Source organism: Artibeus jamaicensis, unplaced genomic scaffold, assembly GCF_021234435.1.
Source record: "Artibeus jamaicensis isolate MK-2021 breed Jamaican fruit bat unplaced genomic scaffold, CSHL_Jam_final scaffold_916, whole genome shotgun sequence".
Lineage (NCBI taxonomy): Eukaryota > Metazoa > Chordata > Mammalia > Chiroptera > Phyllostomidae > Artibeus > Artibeus jamaicensis.
Window position 1 is genome coordinate 20,705,132 of NW_026522059.1, and position 15,020 is coordinate 20,720,151.

A 15,020-nucleotide genomic window follows, 5' to 3' on the forward strand; every position below is an offset into this window, starting at 1 on the left:
TTCACACTTCTCTCATGTAACCACTGGAATGAAATAGCACATCTAAGTTGTAACTCTAAGGAGATAGTGATTATGAGTTGAAATCAGATTTATCTCTATAGGAAATAAAACCAACAACCTTTTGCATTGCTCTGATTTAGACTCTATAGACAAACTATCACTAAGCATTTGAAAAAAGATAAAGCAGGCAGAAAGGACAGTTGTAGACTAGTTAAAGTCTGTAGATTCCACACAATGCTCAGAGGGGCGTCTGCATCTGGGAGTGTAATGGTTAGACTTTGAGAATAGCAAGTAAGCTTTCAACTTTAGCAAGTAAGTAAGTAAGTAAGTAAATAAGTAAGTATGTAACATCAAGTAACATTCTGACTTTTAAGCTAGATTTAGTTAGAAGGATTTACTCACTTGACATGGCTCAATAATTTACACACAAGAATGCTTGCTCAAAAAAGATTTTCTTAAAAATTTTAGAGAAAAGTAAAACCCCATTTAAACACTTCATCTTGTCTTGACTATACTTGTCAATATTAATTGTGTGTTAGTTTTTATCTTCATGCTTATTTAATCTTAATAATTCTTATGTCTCGTCCATCAGTTAGCAGGTTTGAAGAATTGGTAAGAGCTGCACATGTCTAAAAATTGAATCTACATGGCCTCATAATTTGTAATTTTGGCTGTTTTGTAATCTTTTTTACATTAAAGTTGAAATGATGACTATCTACTTTGTAAGATATAAAAATCATCTCAAAATTTTATAAGCATTATGATATTTGCTTTTGTATTTGTTTTAGTATAGTACATATTTGTTTGAAATATTATGTTTACTCAATAAGTGAAATATTTTTTTTTATTTTTCCATGTAGTCTCAGATATTCATGATATAACATTGTACTTTGTTGAAGTGCTATGTGCAAACATTTAAACATTGCATTTTGTAAAATTACCAAAGATGGGCCAAAAGTAAGTTTACAGTTGTGAATACGGGAAACAGTTTACTCTTGTATTATTATTTATTAATTATTGTATTATTTTCCATATAAACAACTGTAAACCTAGTTTTATCTCACCTTATATATAAATAATTTGGGAGAACAGTTGAGAAATCATATTTAATAGAGCTATTATAAATAATGTAAATTGATCTTTATATTTTATCTAAGCTTGATAGCCTGTCAAAACAAAATGAATTTCTCAATTAGAAAGGGCTACACTCTCAATTGTCACCCTTTGGCTATTTCACAGATCCACTCCATATTTTATGATATTAGTTTTGTGATTCTAGAAGGGAAACATAAATCATTCTGTGGGTTAAACTATCTTGGGCCAGCATTTGTTAAAACACAGGAAAAGATTTCATCAGCTGTCTTCACAAAGGACGATCGGCCTTTGCCTCGTTTGGGTTGATAACTAACACAGATTTCCTTTGTGGTCCATCTTCTTCCAACTCATGAATCAGCTTTGACTAAAAGTTATTTCAGAAGCCAAGCAGGTGTCATCAAAAGACACTTTTGTGGCAGACAAATAAGTGTCAGTGGCCATGATGTCATCGTGCTCCGTGCTTAAGTGATCTGACTCCTTAATGACACTGTAATTTAGAGCCACGCTGTAGTTACCGGGTTTCTCGGTGGGCTTCTGTTTACAGTTGCAGAGCTTTCTGAAGGCCGCTCGGAATTTCTGGGACATGAGGTTGTAAATCACTGGATTGATTGCACTGTTGAGATAAATGCAAATTCTGCAAAAGAGTAAGAACCAATTTTCTTGGAAAGGACTGGAGAGAAATGAATTAACAACCACAAGAGTCCGGTAGGGCATCCATAAAAGGGCAAACAGAATTACAACCACTGCCAGCATCTTGGTGACCTGTGGAGAGAGAAATAAAGAGAAAAAAGCAGTGCAAACACAAATGAAAACAAAGCAAAGCAAAAGAATGGAAGCAACACAACCCTCCCCCACCCAACCTTTAGTTCCCAAGATGCTGAGATAAGGACTTAAGTGTAGGCAGTTTATTTGGTATACGGCCCCAGGAAGCCAGGTCAAGGGTGTGGGGGAAAGTGTCACAGAGGAGGAAAAGCCAGAATAGGGCGTATGTTACTGAGATAGTCCCCATTACATGAAACTGCAGATCAAACAGTGCACAGCAGTGTTATCTGTCCAGAGGAAGAAAGGTGGGGGCATTTACCCACTGGTTGTCCCCCCTGCCTTTGTTGAAGGGTAGTGTCAGGGGCTTTGCACTTCCAGGATTATCCCGCCTGGGGGCTTTGGAAAGTGCCTGGGGGCTTTGGAAAGTTCCTTGGGGCAGAGAAAAGAATAAATAGTCTTGGAACAATAGACACCTGAAGTGGGAGGTTCTCTGCCAGCAGAGACCATCCACTGTAGCTGTGACTGCAATCAGTCCCACTTAGAGGATGTGACACAGGGTGCCAAAATGTGTGTCTGCGACAAACACTAGGAGACTGAGGATCTAGCCTCCACTTTACTTACCTTATATGTGATCCCAGGAAATGAACTTAACCTTTCTTATGGCTCCTCTGTAAACAGAGCCAATATTGCTTCCCTATGTCAAATGAGGTAACATGGTAGCTTGAAAAAGATAAAGTGTCTTAAGCAAAAAAAGCCAGTGGTAATTGAATGTCTACATGCCAGACACTATACTAGGTGTTTTATATATGTGATCCCATCTAAAAAGCCTAGAACCCTCCAAAATAGGTATTAGATCCTTTATTGTTCAAACTAGAAGATGGAAGTACAGATGCTGGTAAGTACTGTGTGGGAGTTGTATGGTCTTAGAGCCAGGACTGGAGTCCATGTTACCAGGAACCCAAAACCTTTGCCCCGCCCACTGTGAACAGCTTTCCTTTGGGGCAATGGGGGATGGAGGCCAGACAAGATAAACTCTGGAATTGGATGTGGTCCTAAGTACAAGCAATGCACAGGAGCTAGGACAACAGGTAGGGTAAGATTTAATAACCAAGATTGCCCCAAAACAAGATTATTGATGGGCATAATTTAGAAGATTCTTTTCTCACTCACCGCCATGCTCAGTGAAAGGCTGGGAATTGGCCTGCATTCAGAGTTAAATCATCTGGCTTTGATTTCATAAGTGGTTTTAAGACCTTAATAAAGTCATTCATCCATAGTTCCATTCTTATGCCTAGAAATACGTCTGATCACATTCTTTCATTTACTTCACAAAGATACAGAGAAAATGAAATAGTGAACGTGAGAAGGGCTTTGAAACTTTAGAGTGCTGTGGAAATTATTACCCTTTGACTAATGACAACATAGAGACAATAGCGTTTTAAATATAGGAAAGGTGCATTAAAATTGTAGCAATGACTATCTTTGAGTGGGAGAGATAATAACTGATTGACTTTCTTCAAGAGCAACACATTAAGATAAGGTTTCAGACATATTTAGTCTCCCACAGAGTTTGAGAAAGTTCAGCTTCCTCAGCTCACAGTTTCTAGATGTTCTGAACTTGAAAAATTCCCAACAGCATAGAAGGAACTGATTCCTCCTCCCTCCTCCCTTGTAACTTCTCAGCTGCTTCACTGAAGCCCCCGCCAACAGCCTCTATTTTCTTCTGACACTGGGGGAGATCCTGTTTTTAGAGAGGGCTTTTTAAAGTTCTCTAATGTAGAAACAAAGATTCCACATCTAGACATCTATTCTGTCATTGATACGTACTACAAACTCAGCTCCCAGCCTTGTACTTAATCCTGGTCGTAGAATCCGTTAGTCTCCTGTGTGAGAATACCTCCCTTTCCCTCTAACACTCCTACTCTGCTAATCGTGGGGCTCTATCTTACCCTTAACCTCATCTCTTCCGCCCCAGCTAGGAGCTTCCACGAGTCTTGAATTGCAGAGGCAACGCTCATCTCGTGCTACTGTTCTTCCTGGGTCTATAGTGATTGCCTTCATTCTTGGCTCTCCAATGATCAATTGCTGTAAGACTCTTCATCTGTGGGTACACGTCTCCTCTATCTCTTTCTGACCCACTACTATCTCGTTTTGAGTGACTTCTACTACTTTCTTGAAATGGCACCTGAAATGGTACCTGCTCTCAAGTGACTTTGTTTCCGCTGCTTCTGATGCTGTCTCACTGCTTTCTGGAAGCTCTCCCTGCCCTCCCGTTCTAACTCACTCACTGTTCACTGAGCATCGCTTCTGACTCAGTGCATGTAGGATAGTTTCACTTCACAGTTTGTTCCCTGGGGGGCGGAGGGGGTTGAGAACTTGTTCACTAGGGAGGTCTGATTTTCACATTCGTAAGACCAAGTAAGGCATTCCAGATAGTCTGACTTCTTTTTTTTAAATTTTTTTTATTGATTATGCTGTTACAGTTGTTCTATTCCCCCTTCGTTCCCCTCTACCCTACCCCCCTTTAGTTTATGACCATGTGTCTCCAGTTCTTTAGATTCTATATTTCCCATACTATTCTTGCCCCCCAGTAGATAGAAAATAGTCTGACTTCTTTTAGAGCTAAAGATGATCTATTCAGTCAAGAGGTTAATCAAAGCCTAATATTTCCTAAACAGACTTAAGATTATGAGTAAATAATTGGTCCTAGGAAGTCAAAGGCTTGATTTAGTGATAATATTTTGAGGTTTGGAAGGAGTTATTATAGTTATTATCTTTATTGTCATCATCATTGTCATAAAATTCCTGCCTTTGTTTCCTGCCTAAAACTCCAAGTACCCTGACATAAGGTCCCTGCTTCACCTTTGCCAACATCTTCCCACTGCTTGCAATGGACTCAGCAGCCCGCATTGGAATCCTGGGTTTGATTTCCAATTAGACTGCTCCTGTTACATTGGAGTCTTTCATGATGGCCCAACACAAAGATACGTAAACATTATCATATTTAATGCTTATAATAACTCAATGTGTAAGCTGCTATTAGCTCCGCTTTCCATATGGAGAAATGGGTTTCAAGAGTGTATGTGATTTGTGTAAAGACACATGGGTAGTGACAAAGCAGTAATTCGACCTAAATCTACCTCAGCCAAAGCCATCCTCTTTCCTTTACAATTTTCTCTGTGAAAGCCTTTTGCATTTCAGTGATGAGACTTTTACTGTGTTATCCCTGTCATAGTCGTGGTCACAGAAACTTTGAACTTCTTCAAAGTATCAACCCAACAAACTTATTGCTGCTAAATTTCCAAGCTTAAAGTTTGAGTGCCATCTATCTTTATGTTTTTCTGTAAAATTGACAGGTGAAACATTGAATCCACATTTAATATCTACCTCTCTGTTTTCATGCAATATCAGTGAGGGAGCAGCTTTCATTGTTGCAAAAGAAAACAGCCTGTTTCATCATCACCAAGCCCTTATTATATGAAATGTTAAAGGGACTTATCTAAGAAAAAGAAGATAAAAAAGATGAACAGTGAAAGGACAGCAAAAGGCTGTCCAGTTATTAAGAACCACACCTAAAACAAAAGCAAACTAAGAGGACAGCTAGATCAGGAGCAGAATCATAGAAATGACGATCACATGGAGGGTTAGCAACAGGGGAATGGGAGAAGGAGAAGGGGGGAGAAGTACAGAAAATAAGCATAGACGGTAGGTAGAAAATAGACAGGGGGAGGGCAAGAATAGTAGGGGAAATATAGAATCTAAAGAACTTGAGACACGTGGTCATAAACGAAAGGGGGGAATGGTGGGGGAGGGGTGTGCAGGGTGGAGGGGAGTGAAGGGGGGAATAGAACAACTAATGGCATAATTAATAAAATATATTTTAAAATATCACAATAAAATCAAAAGCTGCCAAACGACGAAAAAGAAAAAAATAATTACCAAGATAAAAAAAGAAAAGAAAAGAGCCTGTTCTCTTGTTTTCCTTTGGGGTTAGAATCTGCCGCAAGCTTCCACAGCCCCTGTGATGCTCTGACATCACTCCCCAAACTTTTCATCGTGATGAACTGTATCTCTTCATCTCTCCAACAGACAGTGCACTTATTTAGGACAGGGGAAGGTTATTTATTTCTCTCTCTTCAGGGATTTAGTACAGTAGGTGACATAGTATTGTCTTCAATGCATGTTGAATACATTCAGGCACTGAAAGAAGTATTTTAAAATATGTAACCAGGATCTTTTCTGGGCTTCAGTTCTCCAATGCAATGTTAGAAAAGTTTTTGCAAATACTGTATTTTTAATATTGAAAATCCCTTTTAAATGGAGATGGCTTAATTAGTAGAATGAGTCCTTAATACATATCAGCTTTTTATTTGAAATATATTGTAGAAAATTTAGGGAGGTGTGAAATGAAACAAATATAATGATTTTCTAAGACTGACCTAGAAGAAATTATGTCTCCAGTGGGCTCATAGAGAATACATTTAACCCCACTAGTAATTATTTTTAGTTAATTTCAAATATCTTTGATTACATTTAATCCCTTTCTAAGATATTCACGAGTATATTTAGTGTAGCCATAGCTTGGATTTTAGCACCTCTTACCCAGTATGGGATTAAGAGGTGCTGAAATGTCTTTTCCTGGAAAGGAAATGCCCTGGAGATTGACTTTTGTACTCAAATAATTTCACAGCAGTTGCTGAAGTTTTATTTCTGTTGTTATTCTTTATCCGAAATAAAGTAACAAAAATGCAATTTGAAAATATCTTGGGCCATTATTTTTAAGCATTGCAATTTTTGTCGAGGCAATGCATGGGATATACAATTACATTAACAAAGTTGTCTTTACAGAAGTCTCTGCCCCAGGACAGAAGCATCCTTCAGAAATGACATGACGTAATCATCTAAGGAAAATAATCTTGCAGTACATTTTTGATTGGGAGGGAATTTATCTGTTCATCCTAAGAGAGTCATTTGCAGTCACACTATACCTGTCCAAGTTCTGGCCCTTGCGGATTTGATGGTGATGCAGAGACGTTGCCCGTGGTTTCATGTACCTCACACTCTGGTGGTGGTTATAGTACAATGTCATAAATGCTGAGACTGAGGGTATTTTGGGTTCTCTGAGAGCACCTGATCTGGACTTGGGGTGGAGGAGTGGATAGTGAGGGCTTTCTGGTTTCAGTAATGCCTAAACCAAAATCTGAAGGTAAAGAGAGGCGGGAGGAGTGGCCTGCTGAGATTTGCATGTGTGAGGATCAGGAGGCATGAGGTAGCAGGGCATGTCCCGGGGACCTGAAGTGTGCCGTCTTGCAAGTTCCAATTGCAGACCATGTAAATAAGTGGAGCTTTCTTTTTCTTTAGGAAGTTTATAGAAACCATTATGCCATTACAAAAGCCGTTTTCTTCTTTTTTAATTCCTTACCCAAGGTTATGTTCGTTGCTTTTAGAGAGAGAGGAGGGGTGAGGGAGAGAGAAAGAGAGAAATATTCACGTGAGAGAGAAACCTTGATTGGCTGCTTCCTACATATGCCCAACAGGGATGAAGCCTGCAACCTAGGCACGCACCCTGACCGGGAATTGAACCTGCAACCTTTTGGTGCATGGGGTGATGCTCTAGCCAACTGTGCCACCTGGCCAGGGCAAAAGCCACCATTTTTATGTGATGAGGTGAAGTCACACTCTATAACAGGGGTGTCCAACCCAAGGTCTGTGGGATGCATTTGGCCCAGGATGGCTGTGAATGCGACCCAACACAAAATTGTAAATTTACTTAACACTTTTTTTTTTGCTCATCAGTTTTCACTAGTGTTTGCATATTTAATATGTGGCCCAAGACAACTCATCTTTTTCCAGTGTAGCCCAGAGATGCTGAAAAGTTGGACACCCCTACTCTTTAGGATGCTTGGCTTTCCATTGCCAGGACACAAGGAGCGTACAGCACCAAAGCAGGCAGAGCTGCAGGGCAGAGGGTCTTCTGAAAACGTCAGCTCCTTGGAGCCCTTGTTCGCCAGGAAGGAGCCATTTTTGTAGAGTGTATTGAAGGCCAGACAAGAAGTTGGTTAAAAATCAGTTGGCTAAAATGTAGTGTTTAAGTAGAGAGATTGGTTAAGGGTAAGAACAGAGCGGGAACAGGATGGTCCAGGAGCTGGACATGTCTGCCACTGGCCACCATGGTGAAGGGTTATCTTTTTTTTGTGAGGATCAGGTTGAAATTTTAAAATCAATATATATGTACACACACATATATGTTGAAAACTGTTCACTGTATTTAATTGTGTGGAATAACAGTGTATAGGTCCCATAAGAGTTTGGATTCAGTTCTTCTTCCATCCTTTTGTCATCTTTATCGCCTTCATCAACTCTAGATAACGACCTATTTAGGGATCTTTTTCTTTCTACTTTAAATGTGAACTGGGTAAATTTCAGTCTGGCTGTTAGAGCTGAGATTACAGTTCCTTGAATGGGCATGAGCTCAGCTCTGCATAGGGGTGTTGCATGTGGAAACCAGCAGCTAACTGGGTTCTCCACTCCGTCCTGCCAAGGAACCTTGCATTACTAACAATTACTATCACTTGCGCTAGTACCATGACTTTTACTACACATTCTAAAACTATTAACTAACCTTTGCATATTGCTTTTAAAAATATTTATAGAAAAGTTACCAAGGCAGTATAGAGTTTCCATGTGTCCTACCCCAAAGGCCCCCTATTATTGACACTTTGCACTTGTATGGTGCACTTGTCACAATTAATGAGCAACGCTGATAACTTTTATAAGGAGTTAGCTCCCTACTTTATTTGGATTTCACCAGTTTTTTTCTAATGTCCTTTTCTGTTCCAGGTTGCCATTCTGAACCACATTATATTTTATCACCACTTGTCCTTAGTTTCCTTTGGATTATAATATTTTTTTAACTTTCCTTATTTTTGATGGCCTTGCTAGCATGGCAATACATTGGCTAAGGATTTTATAGAATAGTCCTCATTTTGAGTGTGACTGATTTTTTTTATAATTAAGAATAAAGTAATGACTTTTGGGGAGGAAAGTCACAGAGATGAAGTGCCTTTTTCAACATGATCTACCAAGGTGCACACTGTCAACTTGACTTGTGACAGATGATGTTCACCCTGCATGTTGCTTTAGTGAGCTATAGTTTACATGTAATTGAATTCACCCACTTAAGATGTCCCATTGAAGGGTTTTTAGTGTATTCACAGAGTTGTACAACCCTCACCACAGTCTATTGTAGAACTTTCTCTTTACCATGAATGGAAGCCCCCATACCCATTAGTAGTTGCCTCCCTCAAGTTTTCACTAGGCTCAGGCAACAATTGCTGTACTTTTTCCTCTTCTGAATATCTTACATGAATGAAGCCAGCAGTCTTCTGTGTGTGACTGGCTTCGGTCATTTAGCATAATACTTTTAAGCTTTGTCCATACTGTGACATGGACCACTGCTTCATTCCTTCTATGGTGAGTAATAGTCCATCTTATGTATTCAATATATGCCACTTTTTATTTTTCCATTCAGTTGTTTGGTTTCCACTTTTTGCTTCTAATGAATGACACTGCTGTTGAGGTTTGTGAACAAATTTTTTACATGGATGCATTTTATTTTTCTTTGGTAGACCCAGGAGTAGAATTGCTGGGTTGTATATTGCTTTTTAAATTATAAAGTATTCAAGAATATTAAACATTTAATCTTCAAAGCAATTCTGACAGATAATTATTACTAAATACCTAGTAAAAAGTATTACTGACTTTACACATATATTAAGACTGAAAAAAGATACAGAGTGAAGACAAAACTAAAACAGTTGAGACGAATTCTCAGGCTGCTTTTGAAATTTGGAGAAAAAGTATAAGACAGAAAACATGAGTAAAAGGAAAATGGTATTTGTGGAGAAAATTATTATTTATTTACACTAATAAAAACTTGCATTTATCAGACAAGCCTATTTTGGAATGGGTCCAAGAGAAGATCAGAGAGAAGTGGATAGTGATTATAAACATATCTTTTGAGAGTTTTGCTGGAAAAAGAAGTAGAGAAATAGAGGGGATGCCAGAGGAAATAAAGAGTCAATCTACTTTTTTAATTTGGAAAATATTACAGTACCTTTCTTTGTTAGAGAGGGGAAAACTTATGATCCAGGAGAGGGAGAGAGAAAGGCAATGATTGGTGGAACTACCTAGGTTCTTGCATAAGGGAAAGTGCCCAGAGCACAAGTGGTTGGTCTCTTCTCAAGCATATGTGCCACATTACTTTTTGACATCTGTCCCCTTTTTCCTAGCCACACTTAATCTAAGAGATCAAGATAACACAGAAGAAAATGGCAGTTGTCAATACCTGGAATCTTGAATGGAGTTCTGGGAGCAATTAATTGTTTAATTTCTTGAAATTAACAAAGTACTTTCATCACCGTTGAAACAGTTTGTGCTCCCATCCCTGTGAGACCTGTAGGACGGGTGTTATTATTCCCCTTTCATTGATGAGGAAACAGAAAGTGAGCTCAGAAAAGCTGAGCTAAAAGGTCATACAACTCATTAAATAACAAAGCTAGTTATTGAGTTAATGCCATTTGACTCCAAGTCTGGGTTTCTTTCTAGATCCTTACCAAAATTAGCATATCTAGTGAATCGAAGTCTTCTAATCTCTGTAAATAATGTTTATGAAATATTTGGAAAGCATAGCATTGTTGGCAAGAAACATCAGCAGCCTGGAGTCATGTTTCCCGCTCCCCAAACTGAAGCTCTACTTGTAGAAAGTACTGATTCGGGAGAAGAAAGCTGTCACAATCAAGTAGATAGGAATCCTCCACAACAATCTATTTCCTAGGGAAAAGACCACCAAGAAAATGGAAAAGTACTGTATTTTGGACTATAAGACGCACTCCCCGCAAATTTGGGAAAGAAAGGGGGGGTGCGTCTTATAGTCCAAATGTAGCTTACCTGGCTCACTGCGGGATGGGGGGCGGTGGCCTATGTTATTTATGTTATTAAATATCTCACCACATCTTTTGCTTCAAAGTTTTTTTTCCCTATCTTCCTCCTCTAAAACCTAGGAGCATCTTATGGTCCAGTGCAGAGTCCTAAAAATATGGTAGTAAAATGGGAACTTCCATTTTGTGGGATCAAAGCCCACAAAATGGGCTTTGTCATTTACGAGGATCGTGTTATCTGGAGTTTGTGGACACTTTGACTAATTATCAGAGATTAGTTCATTAGTCTGACTAGGAGTCAAAGGGAGTTGATTTATATAAGTTTTCTGATAGATTTAGTTGGAATTCTTGTACTGATTCATTAAAAAATTCTGATTTTTTTAATCCTAGGCAGAAAAAGGTTTTGTACATGATCATAGGTCTTGCTATTATCTAGAATTTTTTATCCTTGGGAGATAAAAGCTGTGGCCTGGTCCATCTGTATGTTAGTGAGTGACTAAGTGGAGTGGACACAGAGGGAAGAGCCACTCTTGGCTTCCAGCTTCTTGGGTTCACAACCCACCTCTGGCCCTGAGGAGGCTGGGCAGGTCACGTGGTCTTCTGTCTGGACCTCACTTCCCCAAATTAGTAAATGTACAACCTGGATTCCTCTGAAAAGTCTCTCCAGTTCTTACATTCCTAGAAAATCTAACTGATATGTTACTAATGGTAACACATTATTCAGACAGAATGATCACTTTCACATAATTAAGATTTGTCACTTGGGCATTATAAAGCCAGGCAAAGGGAAGTAGGATCCAGCATGTTGTATGTGTCCCTGGACATGCTGATAAACTATAGGAAGAGATTCCTATCTTAATCATAGGGATTGTCAGGAATAATCTTAATGACTGCATCACAGAGGTGATGCAATTTCCTGAAGTGTTGAAGAAATTACGAGAACCCATTTTCATTTCCTACAGCTAACTAAGAACATGGAGCACTGTAGACCTCGGCCCCTGGCTCCCTGACCTACTCCTATTTTCTCTGTTAAAGTTCACTATAACTGAAATATTATTGAAGAAATGCAGTTACCAAAATGTATAAGGGAATCACTTTTAGAAAGAGAGCAAAGAATTAAATCTTTTTAAAGAGTACTGTCAATTTAAACACTTCATCAACATAAATTTTCAAAGAATAGTCAGACAAAAGTTATTTAATAAAATGTAACAGGGCCTCATTCAAACATTTGCTTATCATTTAGTAGCATAATATCTAAATTGCAGGACAATATTACTGAAAGTTTTCTGATTACTAAAAAGGCAAAGCTATACAACTAGAGGTGACCACCACACCACTAGACTGGTCTCTGAAGGCTATTCACCATTTTCATCATCCATACTCTTCAAGACCATCAAAGGAGGTCTTGTGAATTGTGAATGGGCTCTTTATTAATTTTGGATCGTACATTCTACAATGCCAAAGCTCTGTTTTTGGCTTCATGAACAGAGTAAATTTTATTGGATGTCTGCTGCATAGAAGATTGGGAGAAGTCCTTATTACATATGCCAGCCACAGCATAAATGCTCAATTCACACAGCTGAGTTACTGTTGAGTAAATATTTATTTTCCACAACTATAAAACATAACTGTAGGAGAATGTGTGGGTTAAGGGCTCTTTAAATTAGGAAAATGTTCTAGTTCTTGTATCCTGGCTGAAATAGTCCCATTTTTCATCTGCATACTTCCATCTGGAAATATTCTCTTGGTTACTGAATACAAAACAGTCAGTTTTAATATCCGGATGCCACTCTTTATGGGTAACAATACGCTCTGCATTTGGAGTCTGTTCATCTTCTGCACTGCTGCATAGTAACGAAGTGTTCTGTCACTGGGAGTCTTGTGCTCTCAGATGGCCTTCGGCAAAGTGATTGGTGACCCTTTGCATTTTGTTGCATTAAGCGACCCAGTTGAAAGATGAACTTGCATAGACAATGATCGAAATCTGAACTTAGCCTAGCTTCTACAATGACTGAGGCCTCCCAGATTTTCCCCTGGTAGATTTTTTGCTTTGTTTTGTCTTAGTATCTGGACATCAGTTTTTAAATGACTGTTATAATTAATGTGGGGTGCTTCATGTCATGGAGTGAGATCATTGGTGGGGCTTAAAAATTGAATGATGGGGCTGGAAAAGGGCTTGGAATCAATTCAAAGTCAGGTAAAGTATAATAAAAGTGAATAGAGTTGGAGTGATGATTCATGGTGGGAGATCATGGACTGTCACACCCTGCATTGTGGATTACTTATAGATTTCTTGACAAGAAGCCACCCAGAGATGCTAATGCATGGGTTTTTAACACTATCTGTCAAGTACAATATTTAGATGTTCCTTTCAGAATAGCCATTCTGGCAAGAATTACGGAGAATTTTCTGGGCTCTGCTCTGATTAAAATGCCCATGAAAAAATTAGCAGAGATTCACAGGAGAGAAACTTTGGTTGTAAGTGGTGATACTTGAGGAAGAAGTGGGTTATTAAAACAAAAATTGTGATACAAGATTTTTTAAGTGCAAATTTATAAATGTGGCATATCCAGTGAAATTGAAAAAAAATTTTCTCTGCAAATCTAAGGGTGCTGAGGAAGGTTGACTTGCCAAGCAGAATTGCTTCCTGTGTGAGACACTTGTGGGGACAGGAAACTGGACTCTCTCCCAGCCGGCCTGCCTGTGCTGGAAGGGTCACTGCCTGTGCCATGTTGTCACTCCTATTAGTATGACCTGAGGGCATGATCAGAGTCCGAGGTACAGGAGGGCACCTTTCTGTGCAGAACATGACATGGCCCTTCCTTTGTGTTCTCAGTAAAATGACTAACATCACCAAATTCCAAGTGTGAGGGCATTTCTTAAGGAAAGTGGACAGAGCTCTGTGTTCAAGTCTCTGATGTGGGGTGAGCCTGCACTTTTTCTAAAGAGTGAAGTTCGAAGCACAGGTGCATGAAGAGTGGGAAAAAGTGATGGAACATGGAGCCATTCTGGTTAGTGGTTCAGGACTCACTTGAGAGAGAGAGACCCTGAGGGCTTGTGAGCCTTGCTTTCTGAGAATCTCCAAGAGTCTGTGTTACATGGGAACACTGCAGTATTTCTTAACATGCTTCAATCTAGAATGAGGGAGAAGAGATGAAAATAGGAGGCATTCCAATCTAACAGTCGAAACTAGCAGGTGAAAGAGAAAAAGAGCATTAAGACATAGGAAATGCCCAGTATGTGCCAGGCACTGTGCGTGGTACATTCTTCTTAAGCATCCTGCATTTTATGGTGAATAATACCAATGCCAAAAAATGCCATGTGCTAATGAATAAAAGGCACACTTTAAGAACATGTGTGTTTGACTCCAGAGTCTCTTATTTACTGAAATGCCTTGAATTTTGCGTAAAAGATATTTTTCTGAAGTTAATGGTTGGAATTGGTGAATGCTGTATCTGGGAATGAAGTGGGGAGAAGGAAAACCTAATTTTTAATTCTATCCAAGCCTCAACACCTAAGAAAGACATTTCTCGTCACATTGTGATACGAAGTCCTGATGAAACACATTTTTTTAATGTTTCTGATTTCAAGGTTCTTCTGCTCAGAATGGAAAACAGCTGCATGCTAGGTAACACTTGCAGCTAGACTCAAAGATTAGAGGCAAAACTTTCCGAAACACTAGCAACTATTGCAGTGTGGAGGTGTCAGTATTGATGACAGTCTGGTGCTTGTGCCTGATGAAAGGCTGGCTCCCCTCCTGTTGCTCGGATGTGCTCTCTCCTTCACAGGAGGCAGATATTTGGAAACACACTGGGAAGGGAAAAGCTCAGCTGGCAGAACTGGGATTCGAAATTGTAATCACATCTCAGTTTAGAAAATAAAATGTCATTCTGCATTCTTTCATAGGCCATGCTGGAATGATGCTACAGTTCACCTGTCGTGGGTTGCGTGTGCTACTTAGACTTTTCTTAAGTTATTGGCGAATGGCTAAACATGTGAAAAAGCTTACCTTGATTCGTCTGTGTGAAACACTTTCTTACCTTTGTTCTCTGGGGTATGCTTACCTATCCTGGTCGTTTTTTTCATTGGAAGCAGACCTTAGAAATTCTGGTGAAGCGCTGTGGCTGGCTCTTTACTGCTAGGTAAAGGTGGGAACTTTACTGCTACCTGTAATTCTTCTATGAAGGGACTGATCCTTTCTGAGGGACATATTTCCCAGTCTCA

General features: G+C 39.2%; 1 protein-coding gene across 1 annotated transcript in view; it reads right to left on the bottom strand.

Annotated features, from left to right (window-relative positions):
* Nucleotides 1-1,449: 1,449 nt before the first annotated feature.
* TRHR (thyrotropin releasing hormone receptor) overlaps nt 1,450-15,020 on the bottom strand; it is a 33,867-nt gene continuing 20,296 nt past the window's right edge. Inside the window, exon 2 of the mRNA XM_037166886.2 lies at nt 1,450-1,857. Within this exon, the coding sequence (XP_037022781.2) occupies nt 1,450-1,857 (408 nt within the window). The remainder of the gene's footprint in view (nt 1,858-15,020) is intronic.